The sequence below is a fragment of the Equus quagga genome, chromosome 1, assembly GCF_021613505.1.
Source record: "Equus quagga isolate Etosha38 chromosome 1, UCLA_HA_Equagga_1.0, whole genome shotgun sequence".
Classification (NCBI taxonomy): domain Eukaryota; kingdom Metazoa; phylum Chordata; class Mammalia; order Perissodactyla; family Equidae; genus Equus; species Equus quagga.
Window position 1 is genome coordinate 32,580,687 of NC_060267.1, and position 26,067 is coordinate 32,606,753.

At 39.1% G+C, this 26,067-nt stretch overlaps 2 protein-coding genes across 3 annotated transcripts in view; one reads left to right on the top strand and one right to left on the bottom strand.

Moving 5' to 3' along the window:
- The first annotated feature begins 6,519 nt into the window (after positions 1–6,519).
- On the top strand, positions 6,520–12,592 carry MANSC4 (MANSC domain containing 4). Its single transcript, XM_046659821.1, has 3 exons — positions 6,520–6,748; positions 9,348–9,482; positions 11,934–12,592. Exons 1-3 carry the CDS (start codon positions 6,520–6,522, stop codon positions 12,590–12,592), a joined length of 1,023 nt encoding a protein of 340 aa, XP_046515777.1.
- A 4,807-nt stretch (positions 12,593–17,399) lies between these two features.
- The window catches only part of MRPS35 (mitochondrial ribosomal protein S35), a 45,822-nt gene continuing 37,154 nt past the window's right edge, over positions 17,400–26,067 (bottom strand). For both annotated transcript variants that reach the window (XM_046640565.1, XM_046640556.1), the window contains one exon: positions 17,400–17,946. In XM_046640565.1, coding sequence (XP_046496521.1) covers positions 17,677–17,946 — 270 coding nt within the window. In that variant the 3' untranslated portion in view covers positions 17,400–17,676. The remainder of the gene's footprint in view (positions 17,947–26,067) is intronic.

Sequence of the window (26,067 nt, forward strand, 5' to 3'; positions counted from 1 at the left end):
GTGCTGGCGCCCCCGAGGCAGCCCCTCCTCCCGGGCCCGGGGGGGCGGCCCTGCCCCGCAGCTCTCCGTCTGCGCCAAAAAAGGCCCGGGCGCGCGCGGGCGTCGGGAGGCGGCCGCCCGCCCCGCCCGGGATCTCCGGGCCGCGACTGCCGCGAAGGGGATCCAGCCCCAGCCTGCAGCCTCCTCCCACCGCGCTTCTCACTTCCGCCCGCAGGACCCCTGAGGCCGCCTGACCTGCCGCCCGGATCCGGTGCTCGAGGAGGCGGGGAGGCGGCGGGCCGCGGGCGCCCCGGCTCTCAGCCTACCAGGGGCTGCCGCGATGATCGCGGGGGACAGGAGGCGAGAGGAAGCCAGTCTGTTTTTTCCTCCACGCTGCCTTTCAAGGGAGGGAGAAAAAAAGAGAAACGGGCGTGGGAGGAAAGGGATGAAGGGAGTCTGGGGTCCAGGGAGTCAAAAAGACATCACATCTGGGATGGCCGGTCCGGCCCAGTCCGGTGTCGTGTCCCAGGGGGCTAAGCCACACTGGCCGTATCCGGACGTGTAAGTGGCACGTAGAGTTGGTTCTTCGGAATGGTCATGGTATAGGAGCCATCTTGCAGAAAGAAGGTCCAGCCAGATGACAGCGGGTTCTGCACGGCTCAGCGCACGGCGTGCACCCGAGGGAAAGCGTTGGGAGGCACGGGAGCTGCTATTTGCTGTTGGGGCCCGTCGTCCTCCTTAGGCTATTAAAAGAAAGACAGAAGTACAACTCAACGAAGTAAAGTTAGATCACGTGCCTCTTATAAATATTTTCTAACAGCCATTGCCTTCCCCATTTCAGTTTGGGCTAGCCAATACGGAATGTTATTTTTGGGCAGAAGGTTTGGCCGCTTTTGCTCACATGTGCCTATAGAGGTGGCCTTCTTTGCCCCCCTCTTCCCCTTCTCCTCCCCCCTTCACCTCCCACGCCCCCCGCCGTCTGAGGACTCCTTGAGGAAAAACCACTTCTTCCCCATCTTCTCTCACTGAACATTGAAGTAGAAGGCTCATCCCAAATAATACGAAGGACCGTGTGTTGCTCATGAGATATGAAATAATCCTAGAAAAGAGGGTGGGGCGGGTATTTTTAGGTTACCTTTGAGTGGAAGGAGGAATAGGATTGGGAGGGAGCAGAGGGTGTGTTCACTCTTATCTTACCAAAACCCTTGAAAACTTTCCCAGATCAAGATTCGAGAACCAACCATAGTAGACCTCAACTTGGGGAGAATATGTGTTTGGACTTTGTTTTTATTATTACAAGCTTCAGCTGTCTTTTTGAATGACAAATTGTTAATACCGTCTTCATAAATACATTTCCCCCAATTCAAACGGAAGGTACTTCCTACAAGGTTGAATAACATTTTATGTTAGGAAGAGGGAAAGGTTAAAAATCAGAGAAAGTCATTATCACTAAACCAGGAAATCCTTTCAAAACATTGTTCAGTCATATTTGTGCTTCTTTCTATGTAACTTAGCTGTTTCATAGTGAGGTGATGTCATTCATTATTTTCTTTATAATACACCATGAATAATGAACTAAAATTTTAAAGACATAGAAGAAATTCTAGTAGATTCTGGCCTCCCTGGCAAAAGTGAAGGAAATAAAGATAGATCTATGACTTGCCTCTTTCAGTTAGTCTCTTGGATTTTGAGAAAAGCTTCTGGCTTTTCAACTTGTTTCACCTGCCCTTTAAATCATTACTGATAAAACTCCATTCTCACATGGACCTCTCCCACTTCTGTTCTCAGTGGGGATGCAGTCAAGACATTCTAAGGTTCTTTTTTTTTTTTTAAAGATTTTATTTTATTTTTTTCCTTTTTCTCCCCAAAGCCCCCCAGTACATAGTTGTATATTCTTCGTTGTGGGTCCTTCTAGTTGTGGCATGTGGGATGCTGCCTCAGCGTGGTTTGATGAGCAGTGCCATGTCCGCACCCAGGATTTGAACCAACGAAACACTGGGCCGCCTGCAGCAGAGCACGTGAACTTAACCACTCAGCCACGGGGCCAGCCCCCCAGACATTCTAAGGCTCTTTGGGGTTGAGTGACCATGAACATACAACCTCTTTGAGAAGCTAAAGTGCCAGGTTCACTATTAGGCATTTAGCTGGGGAAGTTGTGCTGGGAGGTGCCCCTGTATCAAAGAGACTTGGAGCTGGGATTCATTGATGTCTCCATCAGCAACAATGCCAGATTCAGTGGGTCAGCCAAGAAGAGCAGGCTCTTTAGTCTCTCCTCGGTCCCTTTAGAATCTTTCACCAATGGGTGCTTTTGTTTCCTATCCGTCATAGATATGCCTCAGACTGGTATTTTCTTGCCTTTTAAAAATAGATTTAAAAAATCACGTTTAAAGACTGATGTGCATTAGTAAGGCAATTCACACACAGTAATATTATCAGAGTAAGATCAGCGTGGACAGGGCATCTGGTGTGTTAGTCTGACAATACCAGGCATTGATCTTGTAAGCTTTTGGTTCCAACAGGATAATAACATCATTTAGGACTGGAAGCATCTTAAAAGATCAAATCATTTTAATAACTCACACAATAAGCTTTCTGTTATGCTAGAAATGCAAAGTCAAAGCAATATAAACTCCTTTATTTACAAAAGACCTAAATAGTATTTCTAAGCATCATAAAAATATTGCTTGTATATAACTGGAGGCATACTTTTATAGCTCTGTTATTGACTAATCATTGAATAATAAAGACTGGCCTTTGTGGTAGTTATGATTCACTTCAAGCACTTTACATCATGATCTGTTTTACAAAAGATTAAATCAATAGTCAAATACAAAGGCTATTTCTTTAAGAATTTGTGAAAAATATACCTTTTGACCGAGAATGGAAAAAAAATCCAAGTACAAGATGTTTATCACAGTGTTGCCTTTAATAATAAAAAATTGAAAAACATAATGTATAATAATAATAGTAGCAAATATTTATTGAATGTTTATTATTTGCAAGACACTGTCGTAAGTGCTTTCCATGGACTACAATACTGTTGTTATGCTCTTTTACAGCAGAGGAAACTGAGGTGCGTGCAGGTAAATTTGCGTACCTACGTAGAATGAAGTACCATAAAGCCACTACAACTTTTGATGTAGAGACAACTTTCTTTAGAGAGACTGAAAAATATAATTTTACACTGGATTTAAAAAAACAGGTTCTGGAACAACATGAATCCATTTATGTAAAATTGTCTACATGTATCTGTTTTTTAGAGATGTCTAGAAGGGTGTTAACCAAAACATGAAGATTGTAAGATCTTGAGTAGTTTTTATTTCTTTCTGTACTTTTCTATACGGCTTGGATTTTTTTAAGTGAATGTATATCGATTTAATAAAAGCAAAATATTTTAAGAAAAATTAATGACATGTTTATATTTCTCAGGCCTCGTTTTTAAAAACAATTTCCAGCAATTTTATCAATTGATGAAATGAAAATGTTAAGTATATAATACAATTGGCATCTTTAAAATAAGATGAACTATTGACTGTTTTTCAAATGCTTTTTGAATTTAGTAAACCTGTGCTGTTACTTCACTACCACTTAGAAAGGGTTTATTTTTTCAGTCCCTCCAATATTCCTACAACAACTTTACTTCTTTTTGTTTTTTAACAAGCAAAACCAAAATATCTTAAAATGACTCTATTTAATTCAGGTTGAGCACCTTCATGTAGAGAAACTTCCATTTATTTCAGTTTTCTAGATCAATGTTTTCCAAACATCTTAGGAAATCACCTTGGGCACTTTCTTATAAAAGTAAGAATTCTGGTTTCCACACCAGAGCTACTGACTCAGGCTCTTGGGGAAGATAAGGGGTTTTTAAGGTTAGAATCTAATTTTTGAACCCCTCTCAAGAGGGTCCAACTGGAAATAAGTACAATATATCACCACATTGCAATAGTGTCATGGTTCTGGGTATTTGATAAAATTGGTGCAAAGGCCATAGAGCAAATTTTTTATTCAGAGTTGCAGTTGCTTTCTGATTTCTGCAATTTCATCTCACATGGACAAGTTTTGAGACTAGACGCTTCTGGGCCACGTATCTCAGGCTGCTGTGGATTCTGCCGTCTGCCCCTGCAGTCCAGTTTCTCTCTCTCATTTTCAAAATACTTGGCTCCAAGAAGTTACTCATTCCCAGACTCGATGTTTATGCAGTCACCAAAACATTTGCTTTAAAATTCTAAAGCATGCTTTTACCTTGGACCTTGTAGATTCTTGCAAATGCGACTTTGATCTTCACTTGAACATCATTTGAAGCAAAAGGATGAAACAGTTGTGGATTGTTCCATGAGCCCTGCAGGGAACATGAGAACTTCAAGGAATTATATATCACACAAAAGAAACTACGTTTAATGTGACTGAAAGACGTGGAGGTTAGAGGGTTAGAAAGTAGACTTTCCGGTTTATGTCCCCAGAGCATGAACTAATCGAAACAGCTATGGTATCTCATGGAAAAACAGAGAGGAACTTTGTCTTCCTCACCGGTCCCTTGCTTTGCCATTTGGAAACTTCTCTTTCCTCTCCCTTCAGAAGAGATGGAACAGTCAGATTGTCTGTACATAAGTAACGGAAACTTGCCTTCTATAAGAATTGCATGAGAATCAAATATTTATCATTTTTAGTGTATTTTATGTGGCTTATGCAAGGTTAGGAGTTAATCCACAAAACAATTTTTGCTTGGAAGAAAGTGAAATGTTTTGTTTTTAAAGTTATTCAGTGTTTTGAATATTTTTCTCTTTATTATCAATGATTACATTTATAATAATATAATAACATATATTATTAATATATGTTTCTAAAATCAAAAGATATGTGATAATTAGGCTATTATTAGGAAACAGGTGGAGAGATGAAAGTTCAAAGAATGTTAATGTTTTTGTGTCGTCATTGAATGAGTCATTGCGCAAAAAGGTTTGAAAGAAACACAGATCACAGGACAGTAAAAGTTTCATCTTTAAAAAAATAAAAAAAGGAGTAGTACAGTACTTTATGCCCAAAGCCAATTACCACTAATACTTTGTATAAAAATGGATACAAAAAAGCAACAGTTTCATGCTTGGAACTAATTTGTCATCTTGGATATCATGAGCTATGGAACACACAATCCTCACAAAAGTTAGAGGCCATTTTCACTGCCTTTAATATCTTTTCAAATGTTTTGGTGTTGCAATGGAAGTAATTTTATTAATATTTAGATATTTAAAGGCATCTCACCATTTTCCCAGTGCACCTTTCGTGGCAGCTACTTCTGCTTCAATCAGAGATACTGTGCCTTTATGTATGCTCTTCACAAAGAATTCTGTTTCTAACTCACAAACATGAATACCTGAAAACAGATTAGACAACCCTCAGTTTGAACTTCTTCACAATTTTCACTTTATACTTTTTATTCCTTTTTTTTTTTTTTTTTTAGGAGGATTAGCCCTAGCATCTGCTGCCAATCCTCCTCTTTTTGCTGCGGAAGACTGGCCCTGAGCTAACATCCGTGCCCATCTTCCTCTACTGTATATGTGGGATGCCTACTACAGCATGGCTTGCCAAGCGGTGCCATGTCCACACCCGGGATCTGAACCAGCAAACTCCAGCCCACCAAAGCAGAACGTATGCACTTAACCGCTTGCCACCAGACCAGCCCCGTATACTTTTTATTCTTGATTAAACAATATACGCCTTAATGGATATTGTATTCCATCTACATTATGAGGATGTTCTTTTGACTGAATCTTTAGTCTTCTTTTAAGAAACCTTATGGCTAGTCTTTGCAAAAATGCCTGGTCCTGAGACGTGACCAGGATCCATATTCGATGTTTTCAAAATCACTGCAAAATTTAAATTTTTATTTCATTTTCAATTTTCATTTACTTTCAAGACTTTTTAAGTAAAGACAAAAAATTTAAACCAGTGCACAAACTGGTTTTCTGGTGAACCTAAATACTAGAACTTAAATTCAAAGGAAAAAGAGATGATTGAAAAAAAAATCTGCAGTCACAGGTTCCTTAAAACCATACAGAACTGCCCTCACAAAACGCTGTCTTGTTTCAGGTGAAATAGATCCTTTCTTTATCTGACGTCAAGTGACTAGCTTATTGTTTTCCTCAGAAAGACTCTTGGCTAGGATTTCCACTTGTCTTTATATTTACTTAGTAAAAGGTGTCTGTGACTATTCACTTTCAGAGAAAGAAGAAAAGCAGAGGAGAGAATCCACGTCTTCAAGAGGCTAAGGGACAGAGCATTGAAATGGCCTGGAAAGTGTTCAGAATTAACAGCAGCAAGTCAAATGTTCACCTGGGCCTCAACTGAGAAGAAACAAAAGAAAAATCAATATGCAGTCAAAGAACGGCCTCATTTTTCTAGAAGGTGACCCTCCAGAAGAGTCCCAAGGAAGCTCTCTCTTAGCAACAGCCCTGAAGTTCCAGAAACTGTCCTAAACCCTGCTGGTCAGCTCTAGCTTCTGTCTGGGAATCAGACTTGTTGCCGAGTCTTCATCCCAGGGAAATGCATGCGGCAGTGGTGGCAGCAGACGTGCTACTGCTCCTAAGCATGGGGTGGACCTCAGACTGTCTCTGCTCACCCACCATTTTTTACAGAGACTGCTGGATCCGTCGCTTCCCAGGTCTTCTAATTGACCTTGAGGAGTCTCAGAAGCTGGGAGCTCAGTTCTTAAAGTATTATTCTGAAAGCACTGGCCAGAAATGCAGTAGAAGCTGCTGTCTTAGGAAGGGTGGTAAGTATTAATGATATGCCTGAGCAAAAATCGGGGGAAACTTCCAAAATGAAGACCTAAGTAAGGAGTCCTAGGCAGAGGGTCCAGTGAACAGCTGAAGAGGACTAGGGAAGATGTCCTGAGATGAGGGAGATGGGGAGAGAGGGAGAGACATTGAGACTGACTTTGCGATTTGGTTCAGGGCAGGCTCGGTTTATAAATCTAGTAATGACCCAGAATGCTATGGAACCTACAGGTAACAGAGAATCCTCTTTTCTTCACTTAATTGCTAAATGAAAATATTTCCTCAAGGGTTAACTAACAATATTTCTATAGCCGAAAATATAGCATATTTGATTTCGAAGATATTTATAATAATTTCCTTTTCTAAGTTCTTTTGGTGATATTGGTATCGTTTCAAATTTCTGAAATGTGCTTGCTTGTGTTGACCAAATGTGAGATGTATTCAACAGGAATTTAGATTGTGATTCATGTTTTGAAAGAAATAGGGGGATATATGTCAAATGGCAAAAAGAAAAGAAAGGAAAGAAGGAAGGAGGGAAGGAAGGACAGAAAAAGAAAAATTTTCAGAATATCCTAATTCAGAATATCAGATTTTTTTGTCTGAAATCCAGAATCAGGGTAAATGTCATCCATATAATATGATCAAGCCCTGTAGTTAGGAAAACATTTCATTGTTGCAGAATTTCAAGTTACAATTGTCTAAAGACTTTTCATTTATTTTTCATTTTCTCAAGATTTTAAAGCTACTTGGGAAGAAACAACAAAAGCAACACAACACTTTAAAATAATTCTCTTGGTTGTTCCACACTTCCCTTCCATGGTTTGATACCGACTTATTAATTGGCAATGCCTCCTATCCAATTATGCGCGTAAGATTTCTGGGATGCAAATTAGAGCTACTTGGAGAGTCTAAACTATCAAGAGACCACAGTGAGAAAAGCTGTCACAGGCTAAGTTAATCAGGCACAGAAGAGAGCAATTAATTTGTTAAAGAGAAATCTTAGACATGCTTCTAATTGCCATAAGCCTTCACCGCAGGGAGGTGGGGGAGGGCAGTACCTTTTCAGCATTTTCCCATAGCATCAATTTACCTGACTTCTCCACACCAGGGAAGCCGTGGCCTCTGGACTTCCAGGGGTATTATAAGCATCCAGTAGAACATCATGATTTTAGAGCCTTTGTGCCTTCCAAGTTGTGACTTTCTTCCTCCAGAAGAAAGGGCATAGACATACATCCCAGTTTTGGGATGGAAGCCAGAAACTTAAAAAGCCACAATCCTGCAATAGCTAACCTGCTCAGAGCTGGGACTCTGAAATGTTTATGAGGAGGAATGTAAGACACCTTTAAAAAGGTGATTTCGAAGATATTTAAAAATTGTTCTCTACAGCATCAACTACTTTCTTACCCAAAATTTAGATGTCTAGATTTGAATATTTATTCCTTTCTCTTAAACTATACAGCACAGTTCTCGGGGAATGCATTTGTAATCTATAATGAATTAGCGATGTATTATTGACGTTTGTCATATTCTTTCTCCTACTGGCAACGTAAAGAGTGCAGAGATATGGAGTGTCCTAGAAGTCATAGGGGAGACACAACTCTTTGCAGTTAACCTGACGCAGAAGCAGAACAGTTTCTGCCAACAGCAATTCCACGGCAGCTTTAGGCACAGTCTGACCGCTGGTAATCATACACTATCCGTCTGTAATCTTATTTTCTTAAAGAAGTTGATACCTTTTGGCCAATGGATATTTCCCAGCACATGGTTCCTACTACACTGCAGCAGGAGGAAAATATATGTTTCACTTCAGGGAGGAGAGACTGAAGATTTGCATTCAACAAATCTGACTTAAGGTTTTCCAGAAATAACATCTTATGTTTTAAGGAGCAAACGTATTTAGAAAAGGGGAGACAGCATGAGCAAGGGATGTACCCCTGCCCACTGGCATTCCCAATGCTAACATCCTTGTCTATCTCCTCCTTTCCTCTTTGAGTGACACTGATGAGGCTTTTCACTGGATGTGGTTTTGCAATGTGAGGCTACTGCACACCTGCATTCAGGGTCAAGTTAACGTTTACCTGGCCTGCTGCCTTTCCTCCATCTGAGCCTCTCCCAGTAATACAGTCACTACTAGTTTTGCCCTTTTCCCTTCTGTTGCTCCCTCTTCTCTTAGAGCATTTGTCCCTTTATTTTCCTATTTCTTTCTCCAGTGAACTCTAGTACCTTAGCATTCTGAGAGGGCATTACACCTAGAAATCTGATATACATAAATCCCCAGAGGTTTGTGTAGCCTATTGAATTGTTCATGGACACTAAATGCTGGGATTGGGAAATGATTCCAGGCAATCCTGTGTGGAAGGGAAGGTATGAAAGATTACTTAGAGGAAATCAGTAGATAGTTTCTTTTAAAAAGGCATTTTCCATATTCATAGAAATGGTTACCATAGTTCGTAATGTTCTGTAAAATGTCTGAACATAGCCCTGCAACGTACTGTTAATCCAGTGTTGCAGAAAGAAAGATGAGTTGCTCCGAGCTCATCAAGCTGGTAGAGATGAAGACCATCAGCAGATGTGCTTTGCCTGCTTCCCTTTCAGTTTCCTGTAACCTGGCTGTCTTCTACCACGATCCCATTCATGATAATGTCAACTGCCTCCACATTCACTGCCCAACACTGGAGAGCTGCATATTAGAGCCCGGATCCAGTGCCATTTTATACAACATAACAGACGGTAATGATTTCTGTACTTGTATGTATTTTGACAAACGGTAACATTCTAGCAGAAGTATATAACCTGGAAACTGGCTGGCAATAGCCATGGATGAATCCCTAAATCATTATTTTCCAGTGAATTCTGGAAAAGTTTTGGGCATCCAGGGCAGAAAACTAAAAAGGAAATTCCCTTTAGCTTGGCATGTTCAGCAATGACAGTTCATTCCAGATGATAACAAATCACATGTGATTGAACAACAGCTTAAGCATTACATTTCGTTTATGTAACGTGCCTTCAGCAAGAGCCAAAGTAGGCATTTCTACTGCAGTGGCTAAGGATGCCACCAGGAAATAAAGGAAATGCTAAATGGCGGTTTTGAGGTCTGTTGACACTGAGGACACAGATTCTACAAAGACGAATGTAAGGGACGGGGAAATGCACCACCATTTACTGACATTCATTAGCATATCCTTGGTCCCAACACAACCAGTATATTTCATTTTAGAAAATATATATTTAAGTGTCCTTTGCCCATGTATCTAATCTCAGGGTGCAGATTAGTAAACATGAAAGAATAGATTTTTATCATTAAAATACAAAGGAGATAAATTTCTTGATCAATTTGTACTTATTGAACACCTAAGGCTCCAGGCTGTGCTCAGCATTGCAGAAGATGGCAGCATATCTCTGCCTTCAATTTCCTCATGATCTAGTTGATGTGACAAGTCTTAAAATTTGTGTAAGACATATAATTGCAAAAGTGTGTGATACTGCTTCAAGTACGAAGGCTCAAAAGAAGGGGAGACTAAGGAAAACAGGATTATTCAGAGGAGGCTTTGTGGAAGAGGCCAGGTAGAGGCAAGATAAGGAGTTCTGTATCACACCATGGGAAAGTAAGAAAACTGAGCTGGCTACAAGGGCACATTTGGGGTTACAACGAAAATATGGGTAGGACAGGCAACAAAAAGGCTTTGGAGAGAGTAGTTTTGGTTTGATTTTGTCAGAAATATAGAACCAACAAGGGTACTTAATGACAAAATGCCGATATTAAAGTGACGTATCTGATTATCTTAGTCTAGGAAAATTATATGCAGGATGCAGTTTAGAAAATCTAGTAAGGGAGGCATTATATCTGGACAAGTTGATTGTAGCTGCAACGAAGAGGAGGGATGATTCCCAGCATTTTAGGAAGGGACTGGATAGCACTTAGTTACTTTTTGGATGAAGGAAAAGAAGAGTAAAAAATCACTTTGCAGTACAGATTCCACCATAGGAGATGGAAAAATGGTGATGCCGCTGAGTAAGACAAAGAGGCAGATGAAATGATTTTGGCTTTTGGAATGTTTAGTGATGACAGGAGATGTCTAGCTGGGGACCTTCAGTAGAACACAGGAGAAATGAGATCAGAGCTCAAGAAAGAGGAAAAAGTTGGCAATGTGGATTTCAGTGCCATCAGTATAGTGGTAACAGCTGATGAGGATAATCTCTTTGGATGGTGTGAGATGAAGAGAAAATACAGCAGAAGACCAAGGACTAAAGATGGTGGAAACTACACAACCAGTTTGAACCAGGAAGAGAACCAGCAAAAGAAAGAAAAGATGAGAGGCAGGCGACCTGGGGTAAATTGCCAAGGAAGTCTGGGTTCCAGGGAGTCATGGGAGAAGAATTTCACAGACAGGATGGCCAGCAGTATCAAGGACAAGAGACATGCCAAAGCAATGAGGCATAAGTGATCAGGAAATAAGGAAAGTACTGATTACCTCGGAAGCATAATTTTGACAGAATAGTGAGGATGGAAACGAGGAGAGAAGGCAAAAAACAAAGTCAGAAAGGAAATGAAAGAAATGGATATTGGTGTGTTTGGGGAGAGAGAGAGAGTGGGAGGGAGGGAGAGCAGGAGAGGGAGGGAGAGAGAGAGAGAGAAACAGTGTGATGCTATCAGGGACAATTGGAAAACTGTAGAGTTTTTTCTTCTCCTTTAAAGACAAAGCAATATTTGTGCATGTCTGAAGTCAGAGGGAAAGGAGTTAGTTTACAAGAGAGAAAATACTGAAGACAATGTCAGGACCCTCAGGCACTGCAAAGGGATGAGATTTAGAGCTTTGCTCATGATTTTGAATAGTTACACTTCTCAGGCCCTATTTTGTTGATTTTAAAATGCTGTATATCTCAACTAGTTACTGTTTCTGCAGCTCTTGCTATTGTTGCGCAAAAGCTCTGGCAGACACAAAGTATTCTCCATGATGTAGTCAAATTTGTTGACAAAAGAAAGTGTCTTAGAAAGCTAAGATAAATTCAAATGAGGCCAGTGCATTTCTAAGCCTTTCAGAAGAATGCAGTGGTAGAACTGGAAATTGGCTTAGTTCAATAACTCACAGCGGCCAAACCCAGGACTGCTACAAACTGTACTTTAAGGTCTTCTCTTTTAATTTAAAAATAAAATTTGAACAATGCTTTTTTATCTTTCAGGTATAGATCCAGATTTGCTGGTTTTTGAACAATCACTTCCCACATATCTACATACCCGTTCTTCATCTAATACCTGGGACAGACTAAGGATTTTAAAAGCTATGAATTTAGATAAACAACGAACCACCATGAGAAACCAAATGCTACCATCAATAGAGGCTCCATCATCAACCACACATCAAGATTTGGCTGCAAACACAAACAATATCAGGTATTCCAAGAAATTAACCACAGATGCTTGGGCAAGATTCATTTCCCTGAATGACTCCATTACCACAGAGGTCAATATGGTGCCATCCCGTACTGATTTCATCAACAACCCAGACAACAAGACTATTTCTCCTTTCTTTGTGCCCATAGACACAAAACTTTCTCATATGCCTACTCCATCCCAACTCAACAGTAGCAAACAACTACTGAACAAAACCAAGGGGTACAACAGCAGAAACCGTACATCTGGGAATGAGGATGAAACACCTGATGGGGCATCTGTGACTTCAAAGACATGGCTGGTTCCTGTGGTCCTCTGTACCTCTGTCATCTTTCTTTGCTGTTGTACAGTCATCCTGGCATCTGGATGCTTTCGCAAGCAGCAGGGCCAGTACAAACCAGGACAGAGAAGTCAGCATCCAGGCAAATTACAAAACGTGACATCCTGAAGGAGAACTCTTAATAGTAAAGGTTGTAGAGACTATAAGCTTTCAAGAGTCTCATTTTTAGTTTTCTATAAGACAAGGGAAGTTTGGTTAAAAAAATAATCGTACAGGATGCCGCTCCTACCAATCTCTAAAAAATGGCCAATGCTTGATACATATAACTGCTTTTTTGATTATATGTTTTTTTGGAATAGGGTACCCTCTGCCAAATTTCCAAAATTCTGACCCCTGCAGTTAATTAGCACTGAATGAGAGGCGTAGTTCTAAGTGCTGCACGTGTATTAACTCACTGAATTCTTACAACTCCGTGAGTTAGGTAAACTATTATCAACCATTACACTATTACTATCACGTTACAGATGAGCAAACTGAGGAGAAGAGAAGCTAAGAATCTTACCGAAAGTCCACAGCTACTAAGTAGTGGAGCCAGGACTTAACAGAAAATCTGCTTCAAAAGTCCTCACTCAAAACCACCATTATACTAAAAGCCTCCGTTTTCCCAATAGGCATGGAAGAAAGATACAGGGAGGAAAACATCATAATATATTTGTCTCCCATCAAGGTCAAATTATTGACACTTAATAAAATCTTTTAGTGATTTGAGCAAAAGAGCACTATAAATTATTACTGTTACTAATCCATAAGCAAATGTTTCCTGATTTTTTATACACTTTTCTATGTTTAATTGGTTAATCCTTCTCCAGCCTAATCCATCATCTTCATTTCCTAAAGCCGACATGCCTTTCAATAATTATGGCACTGACATCTTTGAGTTTTGTGTTGACTTCTGTTGAATAAAGCTTGGGAGTTCTAGTTTACATCTCTCACTTGTATATATTGTTTTCCCAGGTGCAAATATTAGCTCCAGGTATTTCAGCTCTTCCACTTCTTACACCAGACTTACCCCCTAAATCTTACACTCAAACTCTTAAAAGCAGAAAACTGCAAATTCAAGTCTCTAGTGATCTTAAACTCTAGGCCTTTGCTCTCATCCCTTAAACTCATTTTAAATGTGAGAACAGATATTAAAAGACAGCCAATAAGCATAAAGAATAGAGAGAAGAAATTTTATTAGAAGATTAATAAAATAGTACTGTTCCCTCCAAATATTAACGACAAATAAAAGACTGAATTTAAAAAAATTAATCAATTTACCTTAACTTGCATTTCATAATAAGTGTTAGAAATTTTATCAATTTCTTTCCTAATACATTAGGGGAAAAAAACATGCTATTTAGGAGTGACATAAAGATGTAAATTATCCTAAAATGATATTTAATAATTCAGGAAGCTATCTTTAAAAATTATTTGTACATACATTCTTTTAAAACATTATTTACTTTTCTTTGAAATATATACAAGTTCTTTCAAGGTTTCCCAGCAAACTAGGGCTGCTAGGAAAAAAAAAAGTTTTTTCTTCTTTGAGGTTTCTCAGAATTTTATTCATTCTCTAAAATTGATATTGTTTTATAGACATGACCCTAATTTGAAAAAAACATGTACCTTTGTAAGAAAACAAACTCTTCTCCAACCCCTATCTTTGACTATCAGGTAAACTGAGTCCACTTAGACTGAACATGCAACCAGAACAGTCAGCCAAGAAACACAAACAGCTGGGCCTAGAAACCACGTCTTTACCGGAAGCTAAAGGGACCAGAGAACTTCCGAATACCAAAATTCAGGAAACACAGATCTCAGGGCCCAGTCAGCAACTAAGTCTAAGGTTGTTACACCCATCTGGGAAATAACCATGATATTGAAATCTTTCCAACTTTGTAACTAGCCAGACCTTTTTTCACAAAAGTCTATAATCGTCCAGTATAATGAAATACTTACCAATATTGGAAAGAAAATGCAAAGAAAGAGCTAAAGCACCCTACAATTAGGAAAACAACTTCGTTCTATTTCTTAGCTGCCTATGTATTTAAGCAACTTCTGAGCTATGTAACTTGAGTTTGAAGAGCAGATCAATACAGCAAAAAGTATCCCCTAGAATCCTCACCATAAGGATGAATATGATAACGTTCATTGTATATATATAATTAATAGTTTAAAGGACAAGGATCTAATTAATGACAAATAGTGCTGTTTAATTATTGCTGAAATCACAATGACAGCAACTGTCATCCTTTTGAGGCAGTTTTGTATTAATCTTACAGCTCTAAGATTTTGCCACTAGGTGTTAATGCCGTAGTTTAAGAGTCTTCACTTCAATTGCCCAGAGTTGGCCAAACTGCAAAGATTAAAGGCATAGTGTTCTATAAGACCACCCTCACTTCCGACACCAACTGTAAGTTAGGGTGGGGGGGGGGGGGGGTGTCCCAAAACCACGCTGAAGTTCAACAACTCACTAGAATTCACAGAACTCAATGAAAACTGTTATACTCACAATTATAGTTTATTACAGGGAAAGGATATGAATTAAAATCAGCCAAGGGAAGAAGTACATAGGATGCTGTCCAGGAGGGTTCCAAACTCGTTAACTTCTGGTGTCCTCTCCCCCCGGAGGCAGGACACATTACTCTCCCAGTACCAGTGTGTGACAATATGCCTAGACTATTGCCAACCAAAGAAGCCTGCCCAAGCCCCAGTGTTCAAAGTTCTTATTCAGGCTCCATTACATAGCTTAGATTGACTGATTACCTGGGCAGTTCATCTGAGCTGCAAGGTGCACTGATCTTCCAGGTGACTCAAAGTCCCCACTTATAAATCACATGGTTGGTTTTTCTGGCATGCCCAAGACTATCAGGTGTGGGCAGCCCCACCCTAAAACCCACTGTCACCAGCTCCCATCCTAAACAAAGACACTTTTATGAGGAATGACCCCTCTTTGGGCAAGGTCAAATTCTTTATTACACATCACTACTCCCTCTGCTTGCATCTGCACTGTATTACTACCACAGGATCGATGACTCTCACATGTTCCCAAATGACCACCTCTCTCCTCAGTTCCTCCTGTTTTCAAAACGTTTCCTTCTTCAACCGTTTCTGCATCTGTGTTTTCCTTAACCCTACGTGAGTCTCTAAGAAACATAACATTTCAATACATTTACGTATGCTTTAAATCTGATCTAAAAATTCAGTTTTATCTACTTTGCTTTTCACTTGCAATTTCCATCCAATGGAATACAACATACCCCTCTCTCCTTTTTGTACTCAAGACCCTATTGTTGTCCTTTATAACCTACAGACTCTTGGCCTTGCTAATACCAAATCATACCTTCAATTTATATAAATCTTTTGGGGAATTGTTTTGAAATTTCTTTTGTCTTTAATTATGTTCTCTAATTCTGCCAGGCAAAATAAGTCTTAAGGCAAATAACAAAATCAATAATTCCTTTATTTTGATTTAATGATTAATCACTTGTTGACAACTTTGAAAGTGGTAAGAAATGACTTACAGATATACTTTAAAATATTTATTACTTTTTCTCCCATTCTCCCATTTCTCCAGTGGCTGAGTGGTTAAGTTCGCGAGCTCTGCTTCAGCAGCCCGGTGTATCACTGGTTCGAATCCTGGGCATGGACATGACACCACCCATCAAGCCATGCTGAGGCAGCATCCCATATGCCACAACTAGAAGAGCCCACAACTAAAAATGCACAACTATGTACCGGGGAGCTTTGGGAGAAAAAGGAAAACTAAAATCTTAAAAAAAAAAAATATATATATATATAGAATTGACAGCTAAATTGACTGGAATGTTTCTTAGGGTAGTTCTCATTTTGTCATTTATTCCAATTAAATTCAAGGTCCTTAGACCTCATCTCTTTCCTGAGCTGTAGAAGCTGTAACTGGGGGATCCAGACAGATGAATACCAGTTAACTATTTCCACTGTGAAAATTAGTAAGCAGAAATCTCATTTAAAATACAGTTGGGAGGCCAGAAGGGAGAACCCTCATGGCCTACGTAGGTAGTAGGGCCCAACAGGAAAGACTTCCCCTTCTTGACTGGCAAGATGCTCAGCCAATGAGAGACTGTCACAGCTCAGCCAATGAAAAGCCACTACACTTTAAACTCCCAGCCTCCTCCCAATAGACTCTTTGTTTACAATAGCCCTCCCAACTTCCTCTTCCCCTCTCTCTGAGTTTCTCCTCTCCTTGCTGCTCAGGACTTGCACGTGGTTTGCCATTGTTGCATATCCCAAATTGCAATTCTCTGCTGATCCCCCAAAACCCCATTTTTGCTGGAGAAATAACTGGCTATTTGTTTAAGGTCAACACCACATTTCTGCAAGCTTGGGCTTGGAGAAATGAGCCCCAGAAAATAGAAAGTAGGATGCTAAACAGAGTTGAATCAACATAAAGTAGACCCAAAATAGAGGGATGGAACAAACTTTTTAGGTTAGAAAATACTCTCTTGGGCCAGCCGGTGGCCAAGTGTTTAAGTGCCTGCGCTCCGCTTCGGCAACCCAGGGTTTCGCCAGTTGGAATCTTGGGTGCGGACATGGCACTGCTTGTCAAGCCATGCTGAGGCAGCATCCCACATGCCACAACTAGAAGGACCCACAACGAAAAAAAAAAAAATGCAACTACGTACTGGGGGGCTTTGGGGAGAAAAAGGAAAATATAAAATCTGGAAAAGAAAAAAGAAAAGAAAAAGAAAATACTCTCAAGGACCTGCTTCTAATCAGAATTAGCATCTGTGAAAAACATATTGGGTAGACAGCATTTATGTAAAACAAGCAGTGAACCGCAGTCAGGGGACTGGGCTGTGCGCCGAGCTTCCCAAATAACCACAATCGTTATTCAAATGCAACCACTAAGTGCTAATTTGTAGGGAGAAAAATATAGCCAGTGACAAAATAACAATATATGTATATATTTGAATACTGCCATTGTATGGCAGAAATAAAATCAAAACACTATAGAACCAGAAGAAATCAGAGATCTAATTAGTCTAATTGCCCCAGTGTATAAATAAGAAAACTTCTGAATCATCAGTGCCATTGTGCAACAGTATGAAAGGAGTAATTTTAACTCTGATGTAAAACAATGTTTTTTTAACATTTTCAACTTTATAACAAATTAGATGATTACATATATATCACAAAATGAATAAATCAAGCAGATTTTTCTCAATAGATCACGTCAAATTTAATAGTCTCTTCACTGATTCTTTGTATTGAGAAAGGGTACTTTCATTGTCCCCCTCGTTCTTAAGACTAACAACAGACTTTCTGTAATCTTCAACTTCTTTAGTACCAAGGAGCTCTTCTTTATTTACTTCCAGATTTTTCTCAGCAGCTTTAATTTGCAGAAGTGTTTCCAGGATATTTTTTTCTGAGGAGCTATTTTCCCATACATACTCTTCCATGTCTGCTTCAGTCTTATTTTTCTCCCATTCTTCGGTTTTCTGAAAGAAAAAAATGAATACTGAATTCTGAGAATTGTTATTCAAAGACAGAGTTTTCTTTTGTTTTTAGGGGAAGAGAAATTCGGAAATGTGGAGAGCCCATGTGAGCACTCTGCATGTCCACTCTGATGTACCTCCCTTACCCAGCACTGCTGCCCACCCTCACCACCACTCCAGGGCTGCACGCTCTGATATGTGAACACTCCATCACCATGAATTCTACCCACCTAATTTACACCTTATCTGCCTTTCAAATTGCACTTATAAAGCAATACTGTTTCCCAAAAGATTCAGAAAACTCATGTCCCTAAACTCTAACACATCAACATTTCACATTTCTGAGGTTAAAAATAATGAGATTTGAGAGCAGACCATCTTGTTAACACACCTGTGGGGATGACAGGGAAGACCAATTATAATAATAAAATTTTAAATAAAAAGCACGTGTGTAATACATGATATTTCATCATAATGACTTCATATATTTTGGAATTTTTTATTATCCTTATTTTCTGTTCCCATAATGGAGACAATTTTTGTTACTACCTGTTTTTTACAAAAATTATTACCATGCTAGTCTAGAGAACACTGGTAGGTTTTACAGCAGTATAATTCAGATTTATGATTTAAATGAAGATGTAATGTTCTGTGAAAAATCAAGCAATGCAGCTAATAAATAATATGTCCTGGTTCAAAGAAGTGCTGAATACCAGCCACATTCTTTCCAAATTAACACATAACAATATTCTGAGCCACAGGCTAATACAGAACGATCTGCTATTCTTACAACTTTTGAAGGTAGTAAACTCCCCAAATTTTAACATTTGTAAAGTATTAAAAGAGAGGTAGATTTGTAAGGCTGTCAGAAAAAATATTTTACCTCTGAAAACTCCTCTTTAAACAGACTTGAGTTTGAGCAGACAGAGCTTCAAGGCTCCTCAGAGCTAAGTGAGCACCAAGAAGGAGGAGAGCATTTCCACCCACGCCACCCTCCCGTCCCCACCTCCACTACAAGAGCCCATGAAAAGAGAGAAAGGCAATGGAAATTTGTCCCTCAAAGGGTAGAGAGGAGCCCCATCAACCGCAAACAGACTACCAGGGATGCCACTGACGCACCCATTCAGATCACTGGAGCCCAGGCAAGAGGCTCCCCCACCCACAGGAAGAAGAAACCATCCTTTCATCTTTCAAACTGAGTAAGCATCTTTTCCTTCAAGAGAAACCAACGGGATGTAGGTGTTTTCCCTGATCCCCAAATTCCTCAGGCTAAGGAGGGTATCTGTACTCACAGTTCCTATAATGTCTGTCCCACCTCTCTACACTGAATTTACGTCTGAGGACAATGTCCCAGCTTGTTCCAGAAGTATCTTATCCAATTGAGAATCAACTCTGTGCCCCTTTTTTATCTGGTAGGGAGGCTTGAAGCTTGGCAGAGGGGGCAGGGATAATGTGAAATAACTTCTTGTTGTGATCCATCCCCCACAACCCTGGTGCAAATAGCTTCTAATAGCCAAACTCTGAACTTGTACAGTTTAAAAAAATAATTGACAAAACTACCCTATCCCACCTAATTTTTACTGTAATATTTGGAGAAGGAATAAATGTCAGCCCCTTTAAAGACACAAATTCCCTAAATTAAATACATCATTGAACCTATATACTATTGAAAATGCTTTAAATGTTAAGACAATGTCACAGTTTCTTCACAATTTTAACTTACAAGTGAAGTATATATACTTAAGAGGCCAAGAAATACATTTTATAAAGCATTAAGTAAAATAGTCACTCTGTCTCATTCTTAACTATCAGAAGACAAGCAATTAAAAGACATAATTGTTTAAAAAATTATGTTTCACCTAGGTTTATCTGGATTTTCTTAACTGGTTTGGAGCAGATGCTTAAACAGAGGAGGTAACCAAAGTAAATCCACTAATAATTTCCAACATTTCATTTATCTCCCCTTTCTGTTTGGTACATACAAGCCTACATTGGTTTGCCAAGGTGTGCTGTAGGTGTGCCCTGTGAGCCTGGAGTAGCAGGAGCAGCCACGGCATGCTCCTCCTTCACTGATCTCAGTAAGGAATTTTCTGTGTGTGCAATGACACGAAAAAGGTTAGGAAATGCTTCAAATGCTTACACATATTACTTATTTCATATAATTCTTATTAAGACCTACTGGGTTAGAGCTTAACATCTCTACAGAGAAGAAAACGAAATCTTACAGTAGAGGGCCACAGCCACCTGGGAATGTTTCAGACGGCAGAACCCTTTGCATCGGATCAAGAGGAACGCAGTGCATTTACTGTAGACTTGTAATCCCTCCAGGAGGTCGAAAGCAGCACTCCCTCACCAAATACATTGCTATCTTTGCAGCAACATGTACGAATAGTCACACTAAATGGGATAAACAAAGGCTATAAATAGCATCTCACCCATTCAGCTCTCATTTTGCCACCAAATAAGTTATGAAAAGACTAGCAATTTCCAGAGCTTTCCGGGTTTCAGAATTACAGCTGGAGGGCTGTGCATCTGTGGTCCCCTCCAGGTCACACAGGGCGCTGGTCTGACACAGTCTTTAGCATGGGGTTTAGTGTTTCACACAACTGAGTTTAAACCCTAGTCTCATCACTTACTACTCTCTGTAAGAAGACTCCGCAGGGCTGTTCTGAGCAGTAAGAGGTGAGGAATTTCTACAGACGTAGAGCACCTGGCTCAGTAACACTAAAGAAATGCTTGCTATTAATGACACAACTTATTCAGAAGAAGAATGAAGATGAGTGGGATTCAAACCCTTGGCCTAGTGCCAAAATCCATGTTCCTATGTCAAGGGCGCCACCGGCACTATCAAGCAGTAAACTGAAACTTTAAAGGTAAATACAAACACACAATTGTCCAAATGTCCTGCCATATTATTTCCACTCACAAAAATTATGACTGATGTTTATAAAATCTAGAGAAAATAATTTACAGAAACAAAGTCGTTCTTTAGTACTGATATAGATGTAGTATTTTTCATGATGCTTGTTACTTGCTGTCTTCTTGATAAATGTATTACTAATTAGATTTTATTGTCTCACTTATAGCCTGTTATTAAAAACAACTGATTTATCTCCAGTTTTCTTGCAGTCTCTTTGGGTGCAGGCTTTTTATGACTAACCAAACGTAGATTAGAAAACACACGCTCATACATGAAACGGAAAGCATTCACCTCTTATAAAGATGCGTCTCAAGAAAAGGAATCTAGTTTTTTCAAGTCATGTTAAATGTAAGAAAAGATCTTTACGACATCTTTAGAATTTCTCACTTTTTCAAGCAGGAAACAGAAAGTTAATTATTATCACTATATTTACCTTTTGAGGGAAATCTTTTCTAGCCATTAATGTGTAAATTTTCAGAGATGAGTGTCATCCAAATGGGGCTTTTCAGTGAAGAGAGACCAGTTAACTGCAAGAGCTGCTGGTCTGTAAATGACACATTAGGAGGCAATTCCAAAATACCTTCTAGTCCTTGTTAATGATATAAAGGCAGTATTTTTCATGATGCTTGTCATTTCAGAATATTTTTCACTTAAGAGGTATAAATATAAAATCCTTGAGGGGAAAAAAACCCCATTATGATTTCCACTTTCAAACAAGATGTGGTAGGTCACAGCATGCCTCTGCTCTGGCTACAAGTGGAAAAAAGCCAGGTAATTGACCAAAAAAAAAAAAAAAAAAACCCGAAAATTCCAAGTTTAAAGATATCAGACAGCTATATAATCAATAAGGACTAGAGGAATGCTAATTCCAGGCTTCAAGGATATGGGGAAGATCCTTCTAAAGATCCCTAGCCATCTTCTTCCCTGAGCACATTTTCCGATTCTGCAGGAGACTGGTGCTTGGCCCATGCAGAAAGACTCTGCTTGGGCAAAGAGAAACAAGCAAGGTTTGCACTGCTACCTGGGCTTGTGTGACAGACTGGAACTGAAGAGCCCCCAAAATGACTGGTTTTAGTTCTGGAACTACTTATGGGAAGCTGGGGAGTCTGAATTAGGCTTCTACAAAGCAGTGTGAAATCTCCCATAATCTTACAGTGTTTAAGAGACCAAGTCCCGCTAGAAGGAGAAAGTCCTGTTTCAAACACACAACCAATCTCCCTCCCAAGACCTCTGCCAGAGGTTACCCAGCTAAGCTCAAAACCACTAACGGGCACACGTGACTCTCCAGCAGACTTCCAGAGACGTGGAAGCAGACTCACCAAGTTCCCAATCAAAAGCCTAGAAGGTCTGAGGAAAAGGGACAAATCAAAGGTGAATTAAACCTTACAAAAACTGCAACCCAGCTTGGTCCAGCTCAATCCTGATTGAATTAAAATAAGCCCCTGACCCTCTCTGCCTAAGAGAAGAAAGTGGAAATTCTTTCTGTTGGATGACATCAACTGGAGCCTCTATGGGTCTTTTATACACAATGTCTGGCATGTAATAAACAATTACTAGACATCTGAAATACTAGAAGAGAAAAAAATGTAATTAATAACCAAGGGATAACAACAATAGATGAAGAAATCAGATGATTCAGAGTGCAGAAAGCAGAAAGAACTTTAAAATAACTGATTTAATGTGTTAAGGAAAATAAAGAAAAAGATTAACAATATGGATTAAATGATGAAAAATTTCAACATAGAACTGGTATCTATAAAGAATGAACAATCAAATGAATATCTGGAATTGAAAAATGGTTATCTGAAATTAATAAGTCATTGAATGGATTTTAAAAGCAGTCTGGATACAAAAGATAGGATTAGTGAATGCAAAGACAGAGCAATAGAAAACTATATTGTTAACATTTATCAGATCTATACTATGAGATTATAATTAAGAGATTCTGAAATATTTTTTATATTATACTAATTAACTCTCTCTAAGGTTCCCGCTGATTCTACTTAACAAATTCCAACAAATCTAAAACTGGGAGGACTACTCTTACATGTCTGTCATAAACTAAATGCTTGTGTCCCCCCAAAATTCATGCTGAAATGAAATCCCTAAAGTGATGGTATTTGAGGTGGGGCCTTTGGGAGGTTGATTAGGTCATGAGGGTGGAGCCCTGATGCCCTTATGAAAGAGACCCCAGAGAAGGCCCTTGCTCCTTCCATCACATGAGGACACAGCAAGATGACCACCATGTATGAACCAGGAAGCAGGCCTTCACTAGACACAAAGTTGGCTGGTAACTTGATCTTAGACATCCCAGCCTCCAGAATTGTGAGAAATAAACTTTTGTTGTTTATAAGCCCTCAGTCTCTAGTGTTCTATTATGGCAGCCCAAAAATGGACTAAGACAATGTCCTATACAAATAAAAATTAGAACTTTTTTTAAAAGTTTGCAAAAACAGATTTTGGGAAATTTAGTCTGAATTAGTGATTCTTAAATTTGTAAAAACCTATAATTTTCACTATCAAAAACCTAAAATTTTTCTACTGCTTCTAGCTTTAAAAAGCTATGGTGCTAAGTTCATAAAAAGAGAAACAATCAGATATCATGTACTTCCTGGTGAAGAATACAATACCAACTATGCAGTAGTATTTAAAAAAAATCAAATTAGAATTTGATTAAGCCTCTGGATCCAACTACCAATTTTCAAAATTGCACTACGGTGATACAATCAGCCAAATTCAAATGATGGGAAAGACTACACCAAAAAAAACAAACAAGGTTTCTTCAACAAATAAATTGCAAGAAAACAGCTCCACAGACAAAACTCCCTTTTAGTTTGTGACTGCTATCAGGCATTCTCCAAAACACATTTGCTGAGAATCTCCTATGTGCTGGGCAGTACTAGGAGAAGCTGCATGTCTCTAGCTACCCTGGCTAAAAACCAATGTTTCCATATCCAAAGATTTTAGAAAAAAGGTACATATGCTATTCATATTACACATCTGCTGAAATTTCCCTTCAGGTGACATAAAGAACAGAGTTAGTTGGCTAAAACAAAAACATCTCATTATTCAAACATGATAATACTAATACTGGAACAAAATTAATTCGATTTATAAGTGAATCATTTATATGAAGCTACTAACTCTATTAAGTACAGTTTTGTTTTCGTGATCTTAAAAAGAAGTCTATTATAGAAAATTTCAAACATATACAAAAGTAAACAGAATACCACTATGAACTCTCCTGTACCCATCACCCAGTTTCAACAATTAACTGTTGGCCAATCTTGTTTCATACCTGCCTTTACCCACTGCCCCCTTCCCATGTCCCCAATGAACTATTTTGAAGGAAATCCCAGACATTATGTCATTTCATCTGTAATACATATTTTTCTTTAAAAACAAGTACTATTTAAAAAATCATAACCACAATAACATAATTAATTTGGTGGTGTATTGATTCACAAGAGCCTAACCTAGGTCAGTTAGTTCGCTCATTCATTCATTCAATCAATCAACCAGCAATTCCTGGGTGTAGGTTATTGGCCCCTAACGGTTATGTTTCTCTAGAATCTTCTTGCCTATTTGGCCAGTTACTGGACAATGCCTACCTGAAGCAGAGATCCTCCCTTGGAGGTTGAATCCAAAGGGAGAATTAAATTTAGTTCACTGTTTTGTTCCCCCTCCCCTCGCCTGCCCCCCTCCCACTGGAGTGACTAGCCCCATAAATTCTGAAATAGCCAAGGTCATGCTTTCTGACATACAGACTGGAGGAGGAGAGGAAATCAGTCTGCAGAGAGAAAAGAATGAGGCAGCTGCCTAGAGAGTAACAGAGCCCAGAGACTACAACACAGCCTTCACGTTGTCCTAGTTTCTGTTCCCACCCATTCCTGAGATGGTAGCATCTTTGCCTTTGCCTCTTTTCTGCTTAAATGAGCTTGAGTGAGCTTCCATGACTCACAACAAGGGGGTCTCAACTAATACAGGGTGCTGAGGAGAGAGGCTGAGGATAGAAAGAGTTAAGAGTTGTCAGAATATAAATTATAATTTACATTGACCGGGAGAATGCACAGAATGAGGAAAAAAGAAGGAAATGACAAAACCTGGGAAACAAATTTAATTGATCTGGACTAAAATATATAGCCAACATTTCCAGAAACATGACACATTCCAATTAGAAATTTTACAGTTAAAATGGCTCAGTATTATTTGTAAATAAGCAGTATCTTTACAAGACGTTATACTTAAAAATGACAATTGTGAAATAAGATTTTTACATTTATATGACTTAAATTGGCCTTTTTGGCAGAGTTTCCTTTTAAAAAAACATTTTTCTTTAACTTCAATGTTTTGCAGCAAAAAGTTCAACGTGATATTAAAGGCCTCTAGAAATAGGGGGTTAATACTAAAGGGATAATAACCCAGAACTGAATTCTGATACAGGATCAGCAGGGTGCAGTTCTAGACACATCTTTACAGAAAAGACAGAAATTACTGAAAAGGAAAAGGCGAAAAAAATCATCTACAATTCTACCACCTAAAGATAATCAATCGATACTGGTGACACTTGGTGCATGTCCCTCTAAATCCATTTTTTAAAGCACTGCTATGATTGAATTTATTTATAATTTTGTATTCTGACTTACAATTCACTGTCAAATTTAGCTTCTAAAATCACACCCAGGATTGAAGTGAGTAGTTATTTAAGAGTTTCAATTTTAACACAAACAGCATATTCAAACTACTAGGGGGTAATTAAAAATGCCAATATAAGCCCAAACTGATCATTATTTAGGCAAAGAATTTCATTAATCTGTAGACTTCTATTTTAATTCTTCAACCATTAAACATTTATAACGTCACCATTTAATTTGTAAGTGTGTATATAATCCATATACACAGATACACATAGATATGGTCTCTCTTTTCCTCCCTGCCTGCACTGAGAACCTGCTCTGACTACAGCCCTAGAGGAAACAACCCTTCCATTCCACATGATCCTGTTCTCTTTCCCACAGTTGGGTCAATTATTCATTCACTCAATAAATATTTATTCCACAACTATGTGCCAGGCGCTGTGCTGTCCTGGAACTGCCAGTCTAGGAGACCTGGAGTTGAACAGGAGCCAGTTAGATGAAGACTGTGATCCCAGGAGAGAAAACAGTATCCATAAAGGCCTGGAGGCAGGAAAGAGCTTAGAACAT